Source organism: Mustela nivalis (assembly GCF_964662115.1).
Source record: "Mustela nivalis genome assembly, chromosome: 20".
NCBI classification, from domain to species: domain Eukaryota; kingdom Metazoa; phylum Chordata; class Mammalia; order Carnivora; family Mustelidae; genus Mustela; species Mustela nivalis.
In genome coordinates this window covers 6,518,916-6,544,897 of record NC_139039.1, presented here as the reverse complement: position 1 = coordinate 6,544,897, position 25,982 = coordinate 6,518,916, and the positions used below count along the sequence as shown (strand labels likewise).

General features: G+C 35.7%; 1 protein-coding gene across 1 annotated transcript in view; it reads right to left on the bottom strand.

The window, feature by feature from the left end:
• The window catches only part of LOC309855244 (A disintegrin and metallopeptidase domain 3-like), a 128,654-nt gene that overhangs the window by 65,880 nt on the left and 36,792 nt on the right, over positions 1-25,982 (bottom strand). Inside the window, exons 7-11 of the mRNA XM_082715343.1 lie at positions 22,390-22,452; positions 19,660-19,731; positions 19,258-19,424; positions 18,451-18,532; positions 14,158-14,297 (exon numbers count right to left, since the gene is read on the bottom strand). Coding sequence (XP_082571469.1) covers positions 14,158-14,297; positions 18,451-18,532; positions 19,258-19,424; positions 19,660-19,731; positions 22,390-22,452 — 524 coding nt within the window. The remainder of the gene's footprint in view (positions 1-14,157; positions 14,298-18,450; positions 18,533-19,257; positions 19,425-19,659; positions 19,732-22,389; positions 22,453-25,982) is intronic.

Below are 25,982 nucleotides of genomic sequence, written 5' to 3'. Positions count from 1 at the left end.
ATGGGTACCATTTTTTTTTTTAAATGTAAGTATTCCTTTCATTAATTTGAATATATCATGCTACTACATTCTGGCCTATAAAGTTTTTGCTGAAAAACAGCTGATAATCCTATGGAAATTCGCTTATACCTAACTAATTGTTTTTTTTCTTGCTGTTTTTAAGATTCTCTGTTGATGTTTAAACGTTGACACTTTGATTATAATGTGTCTTTGCTCTCTTTGGGCCCATCTTATTTCAGACACTGCTTCCTAAGAACTTGGATCTCCTTCACCAGATTAGGTAAGGTATCAGACATTATTTCTTTAGATGGGTTATCTGATCTTTCCTCTTTCTCTTCTCCTTCTGGTGAACCTCTGATATGAATGCCAGTATGCCTGATGTTACCCTAGAAGTCCCTTAAAATATCCTTGACTTTTTTTAATTATTTTTTTCTTTTTGCTTCTCTGGGTGCTTTTCATTATCGAGTCTTCCAGACTGCTTATCCAGGCTTCTGCATCATCTAATCTGCTGTTGATTACCTCTAGTGTGTTTTTTTTTTTTAATTTCATTATCGTATTCTTCAGCTTGATGGGTTCTTTTTTTATATTTTCTATGTCTTTGTTGAAGTTCGCACTGTGATTGGTCTTCTTATGGTTTGGTGACCAACTTTATGACCATTACTTTGAACTTTACCTCCATTTCATTCTTTTTGTCAGATTTTATCTTGTTCTTTCATTTGCAACATCTGGTGCCTATTTTGCTTCCTTCTGTTTGTTTCTATGTACTGGGTAGTTATGTCTTGCAAGAGTGGCTTTAAGCAGAAGGTGGTCCTGTAGAGCCCAGTAATGTAAACCCACCTAGACACCAAAGCCACATGCTCCAGGCCTGCCCCCTGTATGGGCTGTGTGCAATCTCCTGTTCTGGTGATGCTATGACTGATACAGACTTTCTGTTGAATGGGGCTGTCTCTCAAGGCACCTGTGAGGTGCAGCCACAACTGCTCCAGGCACACCAGCGAACAGGGAAGGCCCTTGGCCCACCTGAGAGTCCTGGCCATGACTCCTACAGGCCATTATGTGGGGCCTTTGGGAGGGGCTCTAGTGCTAGCTGATGGTACCCACTTGATATGGCAGGACTGGGGGTAGGTTGCTTAGATGGGGCTCTTGTATTGCCCAAGTGTGCGTAGCAAGAGTGGCAGGACAGAGGAACACTGTATTGTACATCTGCAAGCTGCTAAGAGATTAGATCTTAAAAGTTCTTATCACAAGAAAAAAAATCACATATGTTATTCTTTATGGTGACAAATGTCAACTAGTTTTCCGTCCCTTTGACTCTTTCCTCTCCTTCTGGGAGCCCTATAACGTGAATATTGGTTTGCTTAATTTGTCCAGTAAGCTCCTTACTTATCTTCATTTTTATTATTCTCTTCTTCTTTTTGATGCTCTGCTTGTGAGTTCCACTATCCTGTTCTCGAGTTCACTGATCTTTTCTTGTTCTTCATCTAGTCTACTGTTGAATCCCTCTAATAAATTTTCAGTATGGTCATTGTCTTCTTTGGTTCCATGACTTCTTTGGGTGCTTTCTTATATTTTGTAACTCTTTGTTGATATTCTCACCTTGATCTTTTCTTCTCCTCTTAAACTTGGTGAGCATCTTTATCACCATGACTTCCCATTCATTAGGTAGATTACTTAGCCTCTGTATCACTGAAGTCTTTCCCTGAGGTTTTCCCACCTTCTTTTGCTTAGAACATATTCCTTTGTCTTTTCATTCTGTTTTATTCTCTGTTCATTGCTAGGTATTAGATTAAACAGCCATCTCTTCCAGTTTTGAAGGGGTGCCCTTGCTTTGAATCTTGCACTTCAACCTTGTCCTAAATCTTGGTTGTCTCAAACTCTTATGATTGTCCAAGCAGCATATTTTAGTTTTTAGCTCCAACAGTTGAAGGATGTACCAAGGCCTTTCGTTGAATCAAAAGGAGGACCTCAATCAGCACATAAGTTCAGGGTTATTGGAAGACAGACCCTCAAGCAACAGATTTTTAAAGTATGAAAATGTATACAAGTGATAGGGACCACAAACATACATCCCAATGACCAACATAGCCAGGAGATATAGAGGTGTCCATTGGGCATCATTTTCAAAAGTTGGGGCACCAGGTGATTATAAAAGTTCCTTTCCCTGACATCCCAGAGATCTGTTGTGAGGCATACTGAGGGCACAAAATGGCATAAGATTTCATTTCCAGGGAGTCAAGATGGTGAAGAAGTAGCAGGCTGAGATTACTTCAGCTAGCCGTAGATCAGCTAGATAGCTTATCTAAAGATTGCAAACACCTGAAAATCCATCAGCAGATCGAAGAGAAGAAGAACAGCAATTCTGGAAACAGAAAAACAACCACTTTCTAAAAGGTAGGACCGGCAGAGAAGTGAATCCAAAGCGACGGGAAGATAGACCCCGGGGGGAGGGGCCGGCTCCCAGCAAGCGGCAGAGCAACGGCGCACAAAATCAGGACTTTTAAAAGTCTGTTCCGCTGAGGGACATCACTCCAGAGGCTAAACCAGGGCGAAGCCCACGCAGGGTCAGCGTGGCCTCAGGTCCCGCAGGGTCACAGAAGGATCAGGGGTGTCTGAGTGTCGCAGAGCTTGCGGGTATTGGAACGGGAAAGCCGGCTACAGAGAGCCGACAGTAAGCTCGCAGCTCGGGGTTACCTTGAACCGGTCGCAGGCTCGGTGAGCTCAGAGCGCGGCCGGAGGTCAGGCAGACGGGAGTAACTGGGCGCTGTTCTCTGAGGGCGCACTGAGGAGTGGGGCCCTGGGCTCTCGGCTCCTCCGGGCCGGAGACCAGGAGGCCTCCATTTGTATTCCCGTCCTCCAGAACTCTACGGAAAGCGCTCAGGGAACAAAAGCTCCTAAAAGCAAACCCAAGCGGATTACTCACCCCGGCCCCTGCTAAGAGCGGTGCAATTCCACCTGCGGCAAAGACACTTGAGAAACACTATAACAGGCCCCTCCCCCAGAAGATCAACAAGAAATCCAGCCAATACCGAGTTCAGCTACCAAGGAGTGCGGTTTCAATACCCAAGGAGAGCAGCAGAATTCCAGAGGAGGATGAAAGCAAAGCACGGAACTCATGGCTTTTCCCTGTGATATTTTTTAGTCTTGCAGTTAATTTTTTCTTTTTCATTTTTTGTTTTTTCTCTCGCCTTCTGGTAAATGTTTTTTTGTTTTTTTTAACTTTTACCTTTTTCTTTTTTAATGATTTTAACTAGTTTATCCAATATGTATATTTTTCTTTTTTATATTTTTCTTATTTGTTTTCTTTTTTTTAATTATTTTTTCTTTTTTTTTTTCTTTCTTCCTTTTTGAACCTCTTTTTATCCCCTTTCTCCCCCGTCACGATTTGGGATCTCTTCTAATTTGGTTAAAGCATATTTTCCTGGGGTTGTTGCTACCCTTTTAGTATTTTCTTTGCTACTTCATATACTCCTATCTGGACAAAATGACAAGATGGAAAAATTCAACACAAAAAAAAAGAACAAGAGACAGTACCAAAGGCTAGGGACCTAATCAATACAGACATTGGTAATATGTCAGATCTAGAGTTCAGAATGACAATTCTCAAGGTTCTAGCCGGGCTCGAAAAAGGCATGGAAGATATGAGAGAAACCCTCTCGAAAGATATAAAAGCCCTTTCTGGAGAAATAAAAGAATTAAAATCTAACCAAGTTGACAGGGACAAACAGCTACTGGACCACGAGGGGAGAATTTGAGAGATAAGTGACAACATAAGATGAAACAACATTAGAATAATTGGGATTCCAGAAGAAGAAGAAAGAGAGAGGGGAGCAGAAGGTATACTGGAGAGAATTATTGGGGAGAATTTCCCCAATGTGGCAAAGGGAACAAGCATCAAAATTCAGGAGGTTCAAGAATGCCCCTCAAAATCAGTAAGAATAGGCCCACACACCGTCACCTAATAGTAAAATTTACAAGTCTCAGTGACAAAGAAGAAATCTTGAAAGCAGCCCGGGAAAAGAAGTCTGTAACATACAATGGTAAAAATATTAGATTGGCAGCTGACTTATCCACAGAGACCTGGCAGGCCAGAAAGAGCTGGCATGATATTTTCAGCACTAAACGAGAAAACCATGCAGCCAAGAATACTATATCCAGCTAGGCTATCATTGAAAATAGAAGGAGAGATTAAAAGCTTCCAGGACATCCATTCTGATACCCTGTGTCTTTTGAGTATCAGAATGGATAAAAAAACAAAACCCATCTATATGTTGCCTCCAAGAAACTCATTTTAAGCCCGAAGACACCTCCAGATTTAAAGTGAGGGGGTGGAAAAGAATTTACCATGCTAATGGACATCAGAAGAAAGCAGGAGTGGCAATCCTTATATCAGATCAATTAGATTTTAAGCCAAAGACTATAATAAGAGATGAGGAAGGACACTATATCTTACTCAAAGGGTCTGTCCAACAAGAAGATTTAACAATTTTAAATATCTATGCCCCCAACGTGGGAGCAGCCAACTATATAAACCAATTAATAACAAAATCAAAGAAACACATCAACAACAATACAATAATAGTAGGGGACTTTAACACTCCCCTCACTGAAATGGACAGGTCATCCAAGCAAAAGATCAGCAAGGAAATAAAGGCCTTAAGCGACACACTGGACCAGATGGACATCACAGATATAATCAGAACATTTCATCCCAAAGCAACAGAATACACATTCTTCTCTAGTGCACATGGAACATTCTCCAGAATAGATCACATCCTCGGTCCTAAATCAGGACTCAACCGGTATCAAAAGATTGGGATCATTCCCTGCATATTTTCAGACCACAATGCTCTAAAGCTAGAACTCAACCACAAAAGGAAGTTTGGAAAGAACCCAAATACATGGAGACTAAACAGTATCCTTCTAAAGAATGAATGGGTCAACCGGGAAATTAAAGAAGAATTGAAAAAAATCATGGAAACAAATGATAATGAAAATACAACGGTTCAAAATCTGTGGGACACAATAAAGGCAGTCCTGAGAGGAAAATATATAGCGGTACAAGCCTTTCTCAAGAAACAAGAAAGGTCTCAGGTACACAACCTAACCCTACACCTAAAGGAGCTGGAGAAAGAACAAGAAAGAAACCCTAAGCCCAGCAGGAGAAGAGAAATCATAAAGATCAGAGCAGAAATCAATGAAATAGAAACCAAAAAAACAATAGAAAAAATCAACGAAAGTAGGAGCTGGTTCTTTGAAAGAATTAATAAAATTGATAAACCCCTGGCCCGACTTATCAAAAAGAAAAGAGAAAGGACCCAAATAAATAAAATCATGAATGAAAGAGGAGAGATCACAACTAACACCAAAGAAATACAAACTATTATAAGAACATACTATGAGCAACTCTACGGCAATAAATTTGACAATCTGGAAGAAATGGATGCATTCCTAGAAACATATAAACTACCACAACTGAACCAGGAAGAAATAGAATGCCTGAACAGACCCATAACCAGTAAGGAGATTGAAACAGTCATTAAAAATCTCCAAACAAACAAAAGCCCAGGGCCAGATGGCTTCCCGGGGGAATTCTACCAAACATTTAAAGAAGAACTAATTCCTATTCTCCTGAAACTGTTCCAAAAAATAGAAATGGAAGGAAAACTTCCAAACTCATTTTATGAGGCCAGCATCACCTTGATCCCAAAACCAGACAAGGATCCCACCAAAAAAGAGAGCTATAGACCGATATCCTTGATGAACACAGATGCGAAAATACTCAACAAAATACTAGCCAATAGGATTCAACAGTACATTAAAAAGATTATTCACCACGACCAAGTGGGATTTATTCCAGGGCTGCAAGGTTGGTTCAACATCCGCAAATCAGTCAATGTGATACAACACATCAATAAAAGAAAGAACAAGAACCATATGATACTTTCAATAGATGCTGAAAAAGCATTTGACAAAGTACAGCATCCCTTCCTGATCAAAACTCTTCAAAGTGTAGGGATAGAGGGCACATACCTCAATATCATCAAAACCATCTATGAAAAACCCATCGCAAATATCATTCTCAATGGAGAAAAACTGAAAGCTTTTCCACTAAGGTCAGGAACACGGCAGGGATGTCCATTATCACCACTGCTATTCAACATAGTACTAGAGGTCCTAGCCTCAGCAATCAGACAACAAAAGGAAATTAAAGGCATCCAAATCGGCAAAGAAGAAATCAAATTATAACTCTTCGCAGATGATATGATAGTATATGTGGAAAACCCAAAAGACTCCACTCCAAAACTGCTAGAACTTATACAGGAATTCAGTAAAGTGTCAGGATATAAAATCAATGCACAGAAATCAGTTGCATTTCTCTACACCAACAGCAAGACAGAAGAAAGAGATATTAAGGAGTCAATCCCATTTACAATTGCATCCAAATCCATAAGATACCTAGGAATAAACCTAACCAAAGAGACACAGAATCTATACTCAGAAAACTATAAAGTACTCATGAAAGAAATTGAGGAAGACACAAAGAAATGGAAAAATGTTCCATGCTCCTGGATTGGAAGAATAAATATTGTGAAAATGTCTATGCTACCTAAAGCAATCTACACATTTAATGCAATTCCTATCATAGTACCATCCATCTTTTTCAAAGAAATGGAACAAATAATGCTAAAATTTATATGGAACCAGAAAAGACCTCGAATAGCCAAAGGGATATTGAAAAAGAATGCCAACGTTGGTGGCATCACAATTCCGGACTTCAAGCTCTATTACAAAGCTGTCATCATCAAGACAGCATGGTACTGGCACAAAAACAGACACATAGATCAATGGAACAGAATAGAGAGCCCAGAAATAGACCCTCAACTCTATGGTCAGCTCATCTTCGACAAAGCAGGAAAGAATGTCCAATGGAAAAAAGACAGCCTCTTCAATAAATGGTGCTGGGAAAACTGGACAGCCACATGCAGAAAAATGAAATTGGACCATTTCCTTACACCACACACAAAAATAGACTCAAAATGGATGAAGGACCTCAATGTGCGAAAAGAAACCATCAAAATCCTTGAGGAGAACATAGGCAGCAACCTCTTCGACCTCTGCCGCAGCAACATCTTCCTAGGAACAACGCAAAAGGCAAGGGAAGCAAGGGAAAAAATGAACTATTGGGATTTCATCAAGATCAAAAGCTTTTGCACAGCAAAGGAAACAGTTAACAAAATCAAAAGACAACTGACAGAATGGGAGAAGATATTTGCAAACGACATATCAGATAAAGGACTAGTGTCCAGAATCTATAAAGAACTTAGCAAACTCAACACCCAAAGAACAAATAATCCAATCAAGAAATGGGCAGAGGACATGAACAGACATTTCTGCAAAGAAGACATCCAGATGGCCAACAGACACATGAAAAAGTGCTCTATATCACTCGGCATCAGGGAAATACAAATCAAAACCACAATGAGATATCACCTCACACCAGTCAGAATGGCTAAAATCAACAAGTCAGGAAATGACAGATGCTGGCGAGGATGTGGAGAAAGGGGAACCCTCCTACACTGTTGGTGGGAATGCAAGCTGGTGCAGCCACTCTGGAAAACAGCATGGAGGTTCCTCAGAATGTTGAAAATAGAACTGCCCTATGACCCAGCAATTGCACTATTGGGTATTTACCCTAAAGATACAAATGTAGTGATCCAAAGGGGCACATGCACCCGAATGTTTATAGCAGCAATGTCCACAATAGCCAAACTATGGAAAGAACCTAGATCTCCATCAACAGATGAATGGATCAAGAAGATGTGGTATATATACACAATGGAATACTATGCAGCCATCAAAAGAAATGAAATCTTGCCATTTGCGACAACATGGATGGAACTAGAGCGTATCATGCTTAGCGAAATAAGTCACGCAGAGAAAGACAACTATCATATGATCTCCCTGATATGAGGAAGTGGTGATGCATCATGGAGGCTTAAGTGGGTAGGAGAAGAATAAATGAAACAAGATGGGATTGGGAGGGAGACAAACCATAAGTGACTCTTAATCTCACAAAACAAACTGAGGGTTGCTGGGGGGAGGGGGTTTGGGAGAAGGGGGTGGGATTATGGACATTGGGGAGGTTATGTGCTTTGGTGAGTGCTGTGAAGTGTGTAAACCTGGTGATTCACAGACCTGTACCCCTGGGGATAAAAATATATGTTTATAAAAAATAAAAAGTTAAAAAAAAAAAAAAAAGCTTCCAGGACAAACAAAAACTGAAAGAATTTGCAAACACCAAACCAGCTCTACAGGAAATATTGAAAGGGGTCCTCTAAGCAAAGAGAGAGCCTACAAGTGGTAGATCAGAAAGGAACAGAGACCATATACAGTAACAGTCACCTTACAGGCAATACAATGGCACTAAATTCATGTCTCTCAATAGTTAGCCTGAATGTGAATGGGCTAAATGCCCCTGTCAAAAGACACAGGGTATCAGAATGGATAAAAAAACAAAACCCATCTATATGTTGCCTCCAAGAAACTCATTTTAAGACCGAAGACACCTCCAGATTTAAAGTGAGGGGGTGGAAAAGAATTTACCATGCTAATGGACATCAGAAGAAAGCAGGAGTGGCCATCCTTATATCAGATCAATTAGATTTTAAGCCAAAGACTATAATAAGAGATGAGGAAGGACACTATATCATACTCAAAGGGTCTGTCCAACAAGAAGATCTAACAATTTTAAATATCTATGCCCCCAACGTGGGAGCAGCCAACTATATAAACCAATTAATAACAAAATCAAAGAAACACATCAACAATAATACAATAATAGTAGGGGACTTTAACTCTCCTCTCACTGAAATGGACAGATCATCCAAGCAAAAGATCAGCAAGGAAATAAAGGCCTTAAACGACACACTGGACCAGATGGACATCACAGATATATTCAGAACATTTCATCCCAAAGCAACAGAATACACATTCTTCTCTAGTGCACATGGAACATTCTCCAGAATAGATCACATCTTCAGTCCTAAATCAGGACTCAACCAGTATCAAAAGATTGGGATAATTTCCTGCATATTTTCAGACCTCAATGCTCTAAAGCTAGAACTCAACCACAAAAGGAAGTTTGAAAAGAACCCAAACATGGAGACTAAACAGTATCCTTCTAAAGAATGAATGGGTCAACTGGGAAATTAAAGAAGATTGAAAAAAATCATGGAAACAAATGACAATGAAAATACAATGGTTCAAAATCTGTGGGACACAACAAAGGCAGTCCTGAGAGGAAAATATATAGCAGTTCAAGCCTTTCTAAAGAAACAAGAAAGGTCTCAGGTACACCACCTAACCCTACACCTAAAGGAGCTGGAGAAAGAACAAGAAAGAAACCCTAAGCCCAGCAGGAGAAGAGAAATCATAAAGATCAGAGCAGAAATCAATGAAATAGAAACCAAAAAGACAATAGAGCAAATCAACGAAACTAGGAGCTGGTTCTTTGAAAAAATTAATAAAATTGATAAACCCCTGTCCAGACTTATCAAAAAGAAAAGAGAAAGGACCCAAATAAATAAAATCATGAATGAAAGAGGAGAGATCACAACTAACACCAAAGAAATACAAACTATTATAAGGACATACTATGAGCAACTCTACGCCAACAAATTTGACAATTTGGAAGAAATGGATGCATTCCTAGAAACATATAAACTACCACAACTAAACCAGGAAGAAGTAAAAAGCCTGAACAGACCCATAACCAGTAAGGAGATTGAAACAGTCATTAAAAATCTCCAAACAAACAAATGCCCAGGACGCGACGGCTTCCTGGGGGAATTCTACCAAACATTTAAAAAAGAACTAATTCCTATTCTCCTGAAACTGTTCCAAAAAATAGAAATGGAAGGAAAACTTCCAAACTCATTTTATGAGGCCAGCATCACCTTGATCCCAAAACCAGACAAGGATCCCACCAAAAAAGAGAGCTATAGACCAATATCCTTGATGAACACAGATGCAAAAATACTCAACAAAATACTAGCCAATAGGATTCAACAGTACATTAAAAGGATTATTCACCATGACCAAGTGGGATTTATTCCAGGGCTGCAAGTTTGGTTCAACATCCACAAATCAGTCAATGTGATACAACACATCAATAAAAGAAAGCACAAGAAGCATATGATACTCTCAATAGATGCTGAAAAAGCATTTGACAAAGTACAGCATCCCTTCCTGATCAAAACTCTTCAAAGTGTAGGGATAGAGGGCACATACCTCAATATCATCAAAGCCATCTATGAGAAACCCACCGCAAATGTCATTCTCAATGGAGAAAAACTGAAAGCTTTTCCGCTTAGGTCAGGAACATGGCAGGGATGTCCATTATTACCACTGCTATTCAACATAGTACTAGACGTCCTAGCCTCAGCAATCAGACAACAAAAGGAAATTAAAGGCATCCAAATCGGCAAAGAAGAAATCAAATTATCACTCTTCGCAGATGATATGATACTATATGTGGAAAACCCAAAAGACTCCACTCCAAAACTGCTAGAACTTATACAGGAATTCAGTAAAGTGTCAGGATATAAAATCAATGCACAGAAATCAGTTGCATTTCTCTACACCAACAGCAAGATAGAAGAAAGAGAAATTAAGGAGTCAATCCCATTTACAATTGCACCCAAAACCATAAGATACCTAGGAATAAACCTAACTAAAGAGGCACAGAATCTATACTCAGAAAACTATAAAGTACTCATGAAAGAAATTGAGGAAATCACAAAAAAATGGAAAAATGTTCCATGCTCCTGGATTGGAAGAATAAATATTGTGAAAATGTCTATGCTACCTAAAGCAATCTACACATTTAATGCAATTCCTATCAAAGTACCATCCATCTTTTTCAAAGAAATGAAACAAATAATTCTAAAATTTATATGGAACCAGAAAAGACCTCGAATAGTGAAAGGGATATTGAAAAAGAAAGCCAACGTTGGTGGCATCACAATTCCGGACTTCAAGCTCTATTACAAAGCTGTCATCATCAAGACAGCATGGTACTGGCACAAAAACAGACACATAGATCAATGGAACAGAAAAGAGAGCCCAGAAATAGACCCTCAACTCTATGGTCAACTAATCTTCGACAAAGCAGGAAAGAATGTCCAATGGAAAAAGACAGCCTCTTCAATAAATGGTGCTGGGAAAATTGGACAGCCACATGCAGAAAAATGAAATTGGACCATTTACTTACACCACAAACAAAAATAGACTCAAAATGGATGAAGGACCTCAGTGTGTGAAAGGAATCCATCAAAATCCTTGAGGAGAACACAGGCAGCAACTTCTTCGACCTCAGCCACAGCAACATCTTCCTAGGAACAACGCCAAAGGCAAGGGAATCAAGGGCAAAAATGAACTATTGGGATTTCATCAAGATCAAAAGCTTTTGCACAGCAAAGGAAACAGTTAACAAAATCAAAAGACAACTGACAGAATGAGAGAAGATATTTGCAAACGACATATCAGATAAAGGTCTAGTGTCCAGAATCTATAAAGAACTTAGCAAACTCAACACCCAAAGAACAAATAATCCAATCAAGAAATGGGCAGAGGACATGAACAGACATTTCTGCAAAGAAGACATCCAGATGGCCAACAGACACATGAGAAAAGTGCTCCATATCACTCGGTATCAGGGAAATACAAATCAAAACCACAATGAGATTTCACCTCACACCAGTCAGAATGGCTAAAATCAACAAGTCAGGAAATGACAGATGCTGGCGAGGATGCGGAGAAAGGGGAACCCTCCTACACTGTTGGTGGGAATGCAAGCTGGTGCAGCCACTCTGGAAAACAGCATGGAGGTTCCTCAAAATGCTGAAAATAGAACTGCCCTACGACCCAGGATTTGCACTATTGGGTATTTACCCTAAAGATACAAACGTAGTGATCCAAAGGGGCACGTGCACCCGAATGTTTATAGCAGCAATGTGCACAATAGCCAAACTATGGAAAGAACCTAGATCTCCATCAACAGATGAATGGATCAAGAAGATGTGGTATATGTACACAATGGAATACTATGCAGCCATCAAAAGAAATGAAATCTTGCCATTTGCGACAACATGGATGGAACTAGAGCGTATCATGCTTAGCGAAATAAGTCAAGCAGAGAAAGACAACTATCATATGATCTCCCTGATATGAGGAAGTGGTGATGCAACATGGGGGCTTAAGTGGGTAGGAGAAGAATCAATGAAACAAGATGGGATTGGGAGGGAGACAAACCATAAGTGACTCTTAATCTCACAAAACAAACTGAGGGTTGTTGGGGGGAGCTGGTTTGGGAGAAGGGGCTGGGATTATGGACATTGGGGAGGGTATGTGCTTTGGTGAGTGCTGTGAAGTGTGTAAACCTGGTGATTCACAGACCTGTACCCCTGGGGATAAAAATATATGTTTATAAAAAATAAAAAAATTTAAAAAAAAAAAGATTTCATTTCCAGAGTCCACCCTAGTTAGACTCAACAGGTGTCCCAAACCAGAAGCTTGACTCTCATGTAGATGCTCCAGCATGATCAAATGGGCCATTTCACAGAAAGTCTGGGGTTGTGTTTTCATCACTTATCTGTGCAGTACCAAGAACACAGTAGCTGGCCATGAACTGTCTCTCCATTTGTTACACATCTTTCTGGACACAGAGCTAGGTGATCAAGGGTTGCCTTTTGGGTAGCAGCCATTAAAAAGGGGTATCTCAGACAACTTTTAAAGCTCCTCTTTGGAAGAGATTGACATTCTAGAGTACAACAGATGGAGAGAACCAAATGAGCACCTACTATCTTAAAGGTTGGGGTGTCCGATGAGAGTTCAACCCTTTATTCCTCAGGGAGAAACTCCTGATTTCAGGTCCCTCCCAGTTATGGGTTGGCATTGGAGGGGTGGCAATTACAGAAAGATGTAAGATTGTGTCTTAGCCTCTCCTTCCCACTCAAATATGGGCTTTTTCTCATTTGCCCAATATGTAGGAGCCCTCAGCTAATTTTTATATTTTTTAGAGGAAAATGTTCCCTACATAGCTGTGGATTTGTTGTGTCTGTGGGAGGACATGAGTTCAGATTCTTCCTATGTTGCCTTCTTGATCCAGAACCTCTACAATAAATAATTCTTGACATCTCCTTTTTGCTCAGTCATAAGAAATTGCTATTGATTATTGTAAAATTTTTCATTTCCCAAACATCACTACACTCTCTGTATATTTATATTTATTTTATTTATTTTTTAAAAATTTTATAATTTTTATTATCCATACTGAAGGAACCAATTAAGAATATATTTAATTACAGTTATTATAAAACCCCAATTCCCACATCATGAATGCATGAGCAGGCTCTTTCCTACATTCCTATATCATATCCTGGACTTCTTCCTCTGACTGATTCTTTAGCCTCACTCTGTATTACTTCTTTTTCTTATGTCTAAAAACATTCTTGTTTATAGTCCTAACTAGTAATTTTTTTCAATTTTATTCTCCCTGCAACCTTCTTATTTCAGTCTGCCAAGGTTTTTGAGCTTGTTATCCAAATATTACTTCACTTCGTTTGACTGAAAAGTTTTCAATGAGCTCTTTAATAACCAGATTCATTCATTCCCTTTCAGATCCCAACATAATTATTTCCATAATTATTCCTAGACCACTTTATCAGAATTTTTTTCCTCCCCATATTTTCCCTATTCATTTTCCTCTTAGCAGCTATCATTAACTGTTTAGATTTTGTTTGTTCTTATGTCTTATGTTTATATGTTCTTATGTTCTTATGTCCACTTTTTAATTTTCTGTCCCTGATGGACAAATATATATAGGACTTATCTACCTTGTTAATCACTTGTAAATCAAACACAATAATCAGGACATAGTAGATACTCATTAAAAATGCATTATTACACAGAATACAGAATGATTGAGCACATTTTCTACAATATAAAATACTCACTTCCTTCACTAAGCATTAAATAAGTGCATGTTTATTTAATAAATATATTCTTAATCAGGTTATACTGAAAGATATTTTACATTAAAAATACTGTAAATATTTCCCATATGAAGATATAGATTTGACAAAAATAAAACCTTACATTGCTTTGCTGTTCATTATGCATGTAGTTCCTGGGCAGTAACAAGTGAAGATGTCATTATTATATGTTAATCCCAGACTAACTCCAAGCAACTGTGTCATAACAACTGAAAATGCTTCTAAAGTTATTGTCTGTGGATACTAAAAAGAAAAAAAATCAGAATTGTTATCTAAATTGTTTCATTACCTATTTTATCTTGTCAAGTAAATGCAAATACAAATTAAAAAAAGAACCAGTATACCGAAATTAATTATTTGCTTAAAAATATGGACAAATAGGTAAATTTTGTTATTATCTTTGAGTAATAGCATTTTTGTCCAAATAGCATTGAGAAATAATAATTAAGATTAATGTAATCTCATGATTTTATGACTTTATTGATATAAATCTTGTTTTTTATTTTTTAAATTTGGTTTTAATTTATTTTTATTATTTATTTGTTTGTTCACTTATTTATTTAAGAGACAACCAATGTGGGGCTTGATCTCATGACTCTGAAATCATGACCTGAGCCAAAATCAAGAGTTGGACACTTAATTGACTGAGCTACCCAGGTCCCCCTAATTTCTTTTTAAATTGAGAAAATAAGCATTGCTTCAGTAACTATATTACTTTCCAAATGAACCCTCAGAAAAAACACAGAGATTCTTAAGGGCTGACTCACCAATTAGTTTTCACTTCAGAAATAGTTTTTGGGAAGAAAATCAAATTAACTTTTTTCTAAAGGCAGAATATTAATATCTGGCAAGTAGCATTTCTTTCATCTTAAAAACTAAAACTTGAGAATTAATGATATTAGAAACATAGAAACCTCTGGTAATCAATGATCTTTGCATTATTTCCATAAATAATGCCTTTTATGGAATGTCACAGAATAATAATACAGTAAAATATACAGTATAATAAAGGATAAACAGTATTTAATCTTTTCTTCAAGTGGCTTCTTTCACTAACAAATATTAGATTCCTCTATATCTTCTAGTGGGTTAATGAGACACTTCTTAAATCACTGAATAATATTTCTTTATATGTATTTATTCCAGTGTGTTTATCCATTCACTTATTAAAAGACATCTTATTTCCTTCCGATTTTTGGTAATTATGAATAAAGTTGCTATAAATATTCATGTACATGATTTTGTGTGGATATGTTTTCAACTCATTTGAGTGACTGTTAAGAGGACAAGTGGGGGAAACTGCCAAATGGTCTTCTTCATTCTTCGTGAATGAGCGTTTCTGTTGCTCTACATCCTCACAACATTTTGTGTTACCAGTGTTTTGCACTTCCAGCACAAAGCCGAGAAGGACTGGTAAGTTACATTATTGCCTTGTTTCTTATCTCACTGGGAAAGCATTTATTTTCTCACCATTGAGGTGTTAACTGTAGGTTTTTTTCTAGATGTTCTTTCATATTTTAAGGAAGTTCCCTTCTAGACCTCCTTTCCAAAATTTCATCACAAATGGTGTTGGATTTGTCAAATTCTTTTTCTGCATCTATTGATATGATCAAAGAAATTTTTCTATTACAGCTTATTGATAGACTTGGTTACATTTACTAGATTTTCAAATGATGAACTAGCCTTATGTATCTGAATAAATTCTGGATATATATATATAAACAAGGAGATTTAAACTATTATAAAAATTTCTAGAGATGAAAAGGACAATAAATGAACTCAAAAATTTAAGGAAGTTATTTAAAATCAAATTTGATCAGGCAGAAGAAGGAATCAGACCTGAAGACTGATCATTTGAAATCATCCAGTGAGATAAATAAAAGAAAAAAAATGAAGGATGTAAAAAGAACCTATTTACATCAAAAAGCAGACCAATGTATGCATTATTCCTATAACGAGTTTCAGAGAAAGAAGAGAGAAAGAAATGGACAGACAGGAAGTTCATTTGGAGAAATAATGACCACAAACTTCAGAAATCTGAGTTAACATACAAAAGAAGCTCAACAAATTCCAACCAGGATAAATCCAGAGAGACTCACAAAGATTCCCATTAGCCAAAGACAAGGAGACAATCCTGAAAGCAGAAAGACAGAAGTGACTTGTCACATATAAGGGAGTTCTCATAAGATTATCAGTAGATTTCTCAGGAGAAACGCTATAGGACAGAAGGGTTTGGAATGAATACTTTCAAGTGCTGAAAGGAACTGTCAATGAAAATTATTGTATCAGGTAAAACTGCATTTCAAAATATAATGCAGATATGAACACTTTTTCAAAAATATAAAAGCTGAGATAATGAACAAAAGTTAATTACCACTCAATCTGATCTATAAGAAATATTAAATGGAGACTGTCATGTTGAAGAGAGAATGCTAGACAGCAACTTAAAGCCAAAAAAGAAATTATAAAGTTCTCTAATATAGGTAAATACATGGAAAAATGTAATAACATGCATTATTGTAATTTTGGTGGATAAATTCACTTTTAAATATTGTATAGAATTGGAAGGACAAATACCAAAACAAAATAAATCCTATAATCTATGGTGTAACATAAAGTGTGGAGTAGAATTGTGACTAGTGCTTTTGTATGTAATCAAAGTTAAGCTATTAATAGAAATTGAGAAAAAATAATCCCCAAATTAATATGGAATCTTAAGGGACCCTAAATAACCATGCTAATTTCAAAAAAGAAGAATAGAGTTTAAGGATACACATTTCCTGATTTTAAACATATTATAAAGCAAAGTAACCAAAACAGTATGGTACTGGCATAAAGACAGACATATATATCACTGAAATAGACAGCCTAGAAATAAACCCTTGCATATATGGTTAAGTGATCTATAAAAGGGTGCCAAGATAACATAATGCAGAAAGGACAGTCTCTTCAACAAGTATACTCAATGGAGAAAATATAGCTTTTTCAATAAACGGTGATGGGAACACTGGATATGCACATACAGAAGAATAAAATTAGACCTCCATCACCATATGCAAAAATTAATTCAAAATAGCTTAAAAATCTAAATGTTAGACCCCAAACTATAAAACTCCTAAGAGAAACATGGGGGGAATCCTCATGACATCAGGTTTGACAATGATTTCTTAGATATTATGCCAAAAGCACAGGCAATGAGAGCAAAAATGGACAAATGGGACTACATCAATCATAAAACTTATGTGCTTCAAAGAACATGATTAACAGAGCATAAAGGCAACTTAAAAAATGAGGGAAAAAATTTGCACATCAAATACCTGATAACATATTAAAATCCAAAATATAAAGAGCTCCTATAATCCAAGAATAAAAAACATCAAATTCATATAAACCAATTTAAAAATGGACTAAAGACTTGAAAAGACATTTCTCCAGAGAGGATATACAAAAGTCTAAAAAGTATATGAAAAGATAATCATAAAAATGCAAATCAAAACCACATTAAGATATCACCACATGCCCAAAAGAATGGCTACCATTTAAAAAAAAAAAAAAAGCAACCACAGAAAATAATAGGTGTTGGTGAGAATGTGATGACTATAATGTGAACTGCTGGTGAAATTATACAATTCCACAACCCCTCTCAAAATCAGTATGATAGTTCAAAATATTAAAGATAGGATTACCATATGATCTAACAAACCCACTTTTGTATTTTTATCCAAATTAACTGAAATCAGTATCATAAAGAGATATCTGCACCTCCACGGTCATTGCAGCATTATTTATGATAGCCAAGACATTGAAAACACTTAAGTGTTTATTGACAGAAGAATGGAAAAATAAAATGTCACTGACACACACACAGAATGGAATATTATTAAGCCATAAAAAGAATGAAATCCTGCTATTTGTAATGACACAGATGAACTTAGATGGTACTATACAAGAGAAATAAGCCAGGCATATGAAGTCAAATACTGTATGATCATCATTGTATGTGGAATTCAAAAATGTCAAACTCACAGAAACAGACAGTAGAATGGTGGATGCCAGGGTTTGGAAAATGGGGCCATGTTGGTGAAAAGGTACAAAGCTACAGATATGCAAGATGAAAGGTTCTGGAGATCTATTACACACAACAATGGCACATACTTAACACTACTATAAGATGGTAAATTTCATGTTCTGTGTATTTTACCACACACACACACACATACACACAAACTTTCAAAAATTATAATATTTTAGTTTAAAAATCCAAATAAAAGTTTTTTTTATAGAAATATGTCACAACAGCATGGTAAATATACTATATGTACTTTGGCTCCTTGAAGTGGATATTAACTTGCAAAATGTGATATAATTACTGAATAGATGAGAATAAAATGCATACCAGAGCAATTCCTGCAGCAAACTTTGGATTGCATGCCATTCCATGATATGTTGCTCCTACATAATTAGGATGATCTCTATAACTAAACAACAAAATTTTTCTTGTAAATAAATACTTTTTAAATTATTAATAACTTAATGACCTTTTAAAAATTGGATCCCTCAGTAAAGAAAGGTGTTTTTTGAAACTTGCATTTCAGTCCTGTTAATATTGCTCCTGACCTTAAATACCACAGGAAACTCTAATAGATGTATAAATATATCCCATATTGCTTAAGACCTTCAGAATTATGTTTTTATTCTTTCCATTTAATCAAATTAGTCAAGCAAAAAGAAAACTTTTGAAAGTTACAATACATATAGTTATATAGCTACACACTGGGTCGGTATATAAATACCAGAAGGTAACCATATTACTATTTAAATGTTTTGCATTTTAACTATCTTTATATGCAATTACTGCATTCTGTTAACTAATTTATATTTTATTTAGTGTTAAAACAATGTTTTCAATTATTTACCTCTGAGAAAATCTTTAAAATCCTTGAGGCCCCATATTTCTCCCCAGGCTTTCCAAATTTTCAAGTTTACTACATTTCCATGGGTAAACAGTTTACTCTGAGAATAATGGTCTGTCATGATTTAGTGTCTTACATTGTTATCAGATTTTTATACTTTGCATTTTGCTAACAGTACACATACAATTTTTGAGGTTTCTTGTCATCATATATAACACATTTTATATACAATTTTGAGAGCTAACACATATCATTTGATAAGCCCTATATCAATGTAAAAATGCACTTACATTAATAAGTATGCCATATCATGAGATCTTTGAAACAAAAATCGTTCTTTCCATGACACAAATCTTTGTAGTACTTCCTCAGCATTCCCCTTAGTTGAAATCTTATTTTGATCAGACCAGAGCTCCAAAGAAGTTAGCTTGACAGTCACTTTAAGCTGGGAAAACATCTAAAAATAGAAGATACACCGCATACAGGTTAGGTCTTCATAAGTATTATATTACTTCTCTATACATAACGCTAATATATTCAATTTATTCATTTTTGTAGATGGAAGCCATTGGTGGTTGAAACTAGTTGGTAGGAGTAAACTTTTTAATAAAATTGCAAATGCTATTTATAAATATAAATATAAATGTTATTGCATTAGTAGGAATGTTTAATATTTAAACATAAATACTTACAATGTTGATAAGACCAAAGATATGGACAACTTTCTCAGCTGCAACTGCCACTTCAGAGCCCATATAATCAAACTGAAAGACAAATTTCATTTCACTATTGAAAATTACTAAACTACCACATTTTAAATGGATATAAAATGTTAGAATAAGGTAGTACTCAGTGAAAGGAAAAAAACAGAATTAAGAGTTATCAATTGCTTAGGAAGTTTTAGGCTTCAACCTGTGGAGCTTACGTATTAATCAATAATATTAAAATGAGAAGGTTGTGATTATTTTCCTCTTCACCCATATGAAAATGAAGGGTTGAAAGGTAAGTTTCCAAGATTATAAACTACTAAATATAAGAATCGGGACTCAAATCTCTAATGTATTAAGTCATTTTTATCTGTTTTATCTGCCACCATTTATCTTCATTGCAATAAGATAATTTGACTACATATCCTTGATAAACAATGTGCCATAATAATTAAGAAAATTCAAGCAATTGTCCTCATTCAAGGAGACAAAAATCACATATTCTCTCTTAAATACTTTAATTATATGTGTACACATATTTCTAAGTTTTTGCTGAAAACATAAAAAGTGGCAACATGAGATCTTCAACAACCTGCAGCAGGTCTGCTGAGAATTACTAACAGAAAATAAAATTTAATGGATAGAGTTGTCTGATATAGACAAAAGAGATTTTATACTCCTGGGTCTCTAGAAACTATTTGTACTTTGCTATTTCTCTGTATGTAATCTTTCCCAATAAGTCATATTGTATATATTTTTTTAAATTTTTTTATTTTTTATAAACATATATTTTTATCCCCAGGGGTACAGGTCTGTGAATCACCAGGTTTACACACTTCACGGCACTCACCAAAGCACATACCCTCCCCAATGTCCATAATCCCACCCCCTTCTCCCAACCCCCCTCCCCCCAGCAACCCTCAGTTTGTTTTGTGAGATTAAGAGTCACTTATGGTTTGTCTCCCTCCCAATCCCATCTTGTTTCATTGATTCTTCTCCTACCCACTTAAGCCCCCATGTTGCATCACCACTTCCTCAACTATCATATGATCTCCCTGATATGAGGAGTCATATTGTATATTTACACCATGCAGCATGTGTGGCATAAATGAAGCCTTATTATCTGTATATATATCTATATACGTATTAAAATATATGTACATTTTCAAATATATATGGAAGTTTTATATAAATTGACCCATCTTGAAAAGTTATTTGAATATAAAACATTGAGTGTCACTTAGATCACATTGTCCAACTATAATGCATACATGCTATGGTAGACCTGATAAAAAATATTTTAACAATGTTATTTCTCCTTACATGGGTAACTCTATAGTGGCTATATAAGATAATGATCTTATTCTAGGTAAATTCATACTGGGAAAAAAGCTCCATGATGCAATTTACAACTTTTAAATAGAGCACAAGTGATAATGGGATAGAGTATTAATAAATCTGAGTAAAGAGAGTGTAAGTATTTTTGTCTTACTCTTATTCTTGTAACTTTTTTGTAAGCTTGAAAATATTTCCAAATAAAATATTTATAAAGTGAAGATAAAATAAAAATGATTTCAGATGAGCAAAAGCTGAACCAAATTCATCAGGCTAAACAGAATTTTCAGAAACACAGACTTATAAGAAGGAAAGAAGAGCTTTGAAAATGGTAAACATGAGGCAAAGGATAAAAGGAAATATTTACATCTTTAAATAATTTTTTATAAAAACTACAGAAAAAAATAGGCAAAATAATAAAGAAAAAAATTTAATTTTATTATCAGGAGATAAATTTTATGCACACATTTCCTGTTTTTTAAATATATATATATATATATATATTCTTATACTTTTGTTTTATATATATGCTATTTTGCAAGTTATTTTATGTTTTCCCACATGCTAAAGAAATGTTTCCATTTAATTTTATCATTTGCTTAGTGTCTGATTAAATTATGGCACATATTGACAGACCTTATACAAAAATACCAGTGATAATGAAAAGGATTTGTTCATTGCTACCCATAATGACTTTGCTAAAACTGATTATATAAACAGAAACGTCCCTAACTGGGGTTCCTGGGTGGTTCAATTGGTTAAGCATCTGCCCTTGGCTCAGGTCATAATCTCGAAGTCCCAGGATGGAGACTCACTTTGGGCTTTGAATCGGCTTCTCCCTTTGCTCCTCACCCCACTCATGCTCTCTCTCTCAAATAAATAAATAAATTCTTTAAAAAAAAAAAAAGTTCTATAACTAAATGAATATCCCTAGGACTACTTCTTCCCATTTTTAAAATATAAAATTTCTATCAAAGAATCCAAGAGAATCCAAGAAATTATAAAGCATAAAATAATCCTAAAGAAAATATTTTAACAACAGGAATCTCCAATTGAATATTGAATCTTCAATATTTGGAGTGGATCTAGAAATATATGCAGCTCATTATAACTGACTGGATTATAATGTAGTAGAACACTTCCATACCACAAATTATACATTTTTGCTAGAATTCTATATTTATTTTGAAATCAATATTATACATACTAGTCCCCCCAATGCAAAGGTAATTGACATTTCTTTATGCCCTACTACACTCAGACACATATTTTGAATGGAGTAAAATATATCTGTATTTCAGACAAGTAGAATATTTATTTTCATACTCCCTTTGAATTTAAACACAAAACAAAGATATTATCAATATCAATAATGCATACCAAAGCTTTATCCATAATGATTTGTATTTTCAGAATTTTTTTCAAAAGTTCATCTGAATCTTTCTGCAAAACAGAGGACATGAATTAAATAAAATTAAAAATAAAACATTTTATAAGAAAAAAATCTTATATTGCTTCTCTCACACATTATATATGTATATATATATATATATATACATATATATGTGTGTGTATACACACACACACACACACACACACAGAGAAAGAGATAGACAGACAGATGATGATAGACAAATAGGTAGATGATAGATATATGTGATAGTTTGCTACAGATACATAAAGGTACAGATATAGGTAATAGGAAAATAAGAGGATGGAGGCCCCTGAAAGAATTAGTAGGTGAGATTCCAAATTAAAATTTTGGGAATAAATCAAAGCTTTTACCTTATATGCTTTATAGTTAGAATCCTCAAAAAAGTTGGTGAAATGAGGGAGAACCCATGTTTACTTTTTCTCAAAACCTTTGTCTTAGACCTTCCTCCAGCCTTCAAGCTAAATTAACTCCCATCATCTTTCCCCCAAACATTGCTTTTAATTTCTCATTATTTTTATACTTTTAACTATTTAACTCTAAAACAGTTATATTAATTGATACTAATGTGTACACCCAAGTAACTGTTTCTGTAATTAAGATAATTTCTGTAATTAAGAATGTTTCCATCACACTCTTCCAAGTCAAGAGCCCACATGACTCAAGGCAATCAATGATCTGCTTTCTCTCACCATAGGTTAGAATAATCTATTCTAAAACTGGAATCATATGCTACATACTCATATCTGGCTTTTTTCACTCAGCATTCATCTGTTACATTGTGATTTTAATAATTCACTAATGTTTATTGTTTAGTGTGCCATTTTAGAAATATATCCCAATTTGTTTATACATTTACCTGTTGATCATAACTTGGATTATTAAGAAATTGTAGCTATTATAAATAAGACTATGCATATCCATGTAGCAGTCTTTTCGCAATTATGTTCTTTAGTTTTTCTTGGAATATCCTCAAAAATGGAATACCTAAGTCATACAGTAATTGTGTATAAAGTAGGACAAAAATGCCAGATTGCCTTCTAAAACAGTTTGATCACTCTGCATTTTTACCAAGAACTAAAAAGAGTGCCAATTACTCTACATTTTTTCCTGCATTTGGTATTATCAGTATTTCTCATTGTACCCAATCCTATTGGTCTGTAGAGTTATCTCATTGACATTTTAATTTGCAGTTCCCTGATGATTAATGAATGATATTGAACATCTTTCCCAATGAACATCTTTTACAGGCTTGTGTCTCATTAATTTGGTTTCTCTTAAGTTTCCTATAAATTTTATGTTTAACCTTAACATTTAAGTCAATGCTTTAATTCAATTTTCCTGAATAAGGGCCAGAATTGATTTTATTTCTGTGAATATCCAGTCTTTTAGCACCACTCATTCAATAGATCATTTCTAGTCTTCCAAAGTCCTTATTAGTACCTTTGTGGAAAATCAATCAGCCAATAGCATGTGGGTCTATTTCTGATCTACTACTGATCTATATGTCAACATTTATATCAATAATAATATGCATATCTAGGGACACCTGGGTGGCTCAGTTGGTTAAGCAGCTGCCTTCGGCTCAGGTCATGGTCCCAGCGTCCTGGGATCGAGTCCCACATCGGGCTCTTTGCTCGGCAGAGAGCCTGCTTCTCCCTCTGCCTCTGCCTGCCATTCTGTCTGCCTGCACTTGCGCTCTCTCCCTCTCTCTCTCTGATAAATAAATAAAATCTAAATAACAATAATAACAATATGCATATCTATAGCAGAGGTCCACAAACTATGCCCCGAGATATAGCCACCTGCCTTATAAAAAAATTTTATTGGAAAAGAGTCACCCCCATTTTTTTTAATATAATTTTTTATTTTTTATAAACATATATTTTTATCCCCAGGGGTACAGGTCTGTGAATCACCAGGTTTACATACTTCACAGCACTCACCAAAGCACATACCCTCCCCAATGTCCATAATCCCACCCCCTTCTCCCAAACCCCCTCCCCCCAGCAACCCTCAGTTTGTTTTGTGAGATTAAGAGTCACTTATGGTTTGTCTCCCTCCCAATCCCATCTTGTTTCATTGATTCTTCTCCTACCCACTTAAGCCCCCATGTTGCATCACCACTTCCTCATATCAGGGAGATCATATGATAGTTGTCTTTCTCTGCTTCACTTATTTCGCTAAGCATGATATGCTCTAGTTCCATCCATGTTGTCGCAAATGGCAAGATTTCATTTCTTTTGATGGCTGCATAGTATTCCATTGTGTATATATACCACATCTTCTTGATCCATTCATCTGTTGATGGACATCTAGGTTCTTTCCATAGTTTGGCTATTGTGGACATTGCTGCTATAAACATACATCTTCTATGCTGTTTTCATGCCACAAAGGCTAGGTGAAGTAGCTGCAACAGACCACCTGCCCCACAAATCTTAAATATTTACACTGTCACCCGTTAAGAAAAAAACAATGTAAGTCCTTCATTTTGTTCTTGTTTTTTAAAACCATGTGAGTAATCTATGATCTTTGCATCTCTCCTTATAAAATTGAGAACCAATTTCCACAACAAATGTTTTCTGGAATTTCGACTGGGATTACACTGACTCTACAGATCCATTTGGGTTAACTAAACATTGTAACATCAATTTCTTTCTTTCTTGTGACCCTGCTAGACTCTCTTTTTAGTTCTGATAACTTTGGTGGAAATTGTATAATATTTTCTATGTACTGAGTTAGGTCACTTAAAAAAAAAGACATTATTTTTCTTTCAACACTGTATACCCTTTATTTTTTCTCCTACTGAAACTCTAGGAAAAAGTTGGCTGGAAACAGTGAGGGCAGACAGCCTTGCATTATTCCTAATCTTACAGGCTATTTTAGTCAGTTCAGGCTCTTATAAATATGCCATAAACTAGGTGGCTTAAACAATGTACCCTTACTTCTCACAGTTCTGGAGGCTGGGAAGTTCAAGATAAAGGCACCAGCAGGTGCGGTGTGAAGACAGCAAACGGCTATCTTCCTCTTATACGCTCACGTGAGGGGCACGGACAGATAATGGATGTTTTCTACATTCTAGTTTTTATCATGAATGGGTGTTGAATTTGACCAAATGACATTTCTGGAACTATTAATATGGTCATGTGTCTTTCTACATAAATCTGTTAAATTGTTTCATTCCTGTTCTGCTGTACTCATTTAAATAATAGTGCCTCAAAGTCCCATAGATACTATAGTCTCAAAATTCTTGAAAAAGTATGAATGTTTTTAAACTATAATGGCAACTTGACTAGATAAAAAATTGTTGGGATTTTTATGCCTTCCAGAGAAGCCACTCTATATACCCTAGATATACATTACACACTATCTTATAAGCACTTCATTTGTCAAAGGCTAAAGCCAGTCTATTTCTCTACTTTTATGGGTGATTTTGAGGCCAAGATGCCTATGAGATTGTTCATTATTTATTTATAAAGTCTAATATATTAATCATATTGTATCCCAAGTTGACAGGTTTCTTAAGAATTTTTTTTTTAAT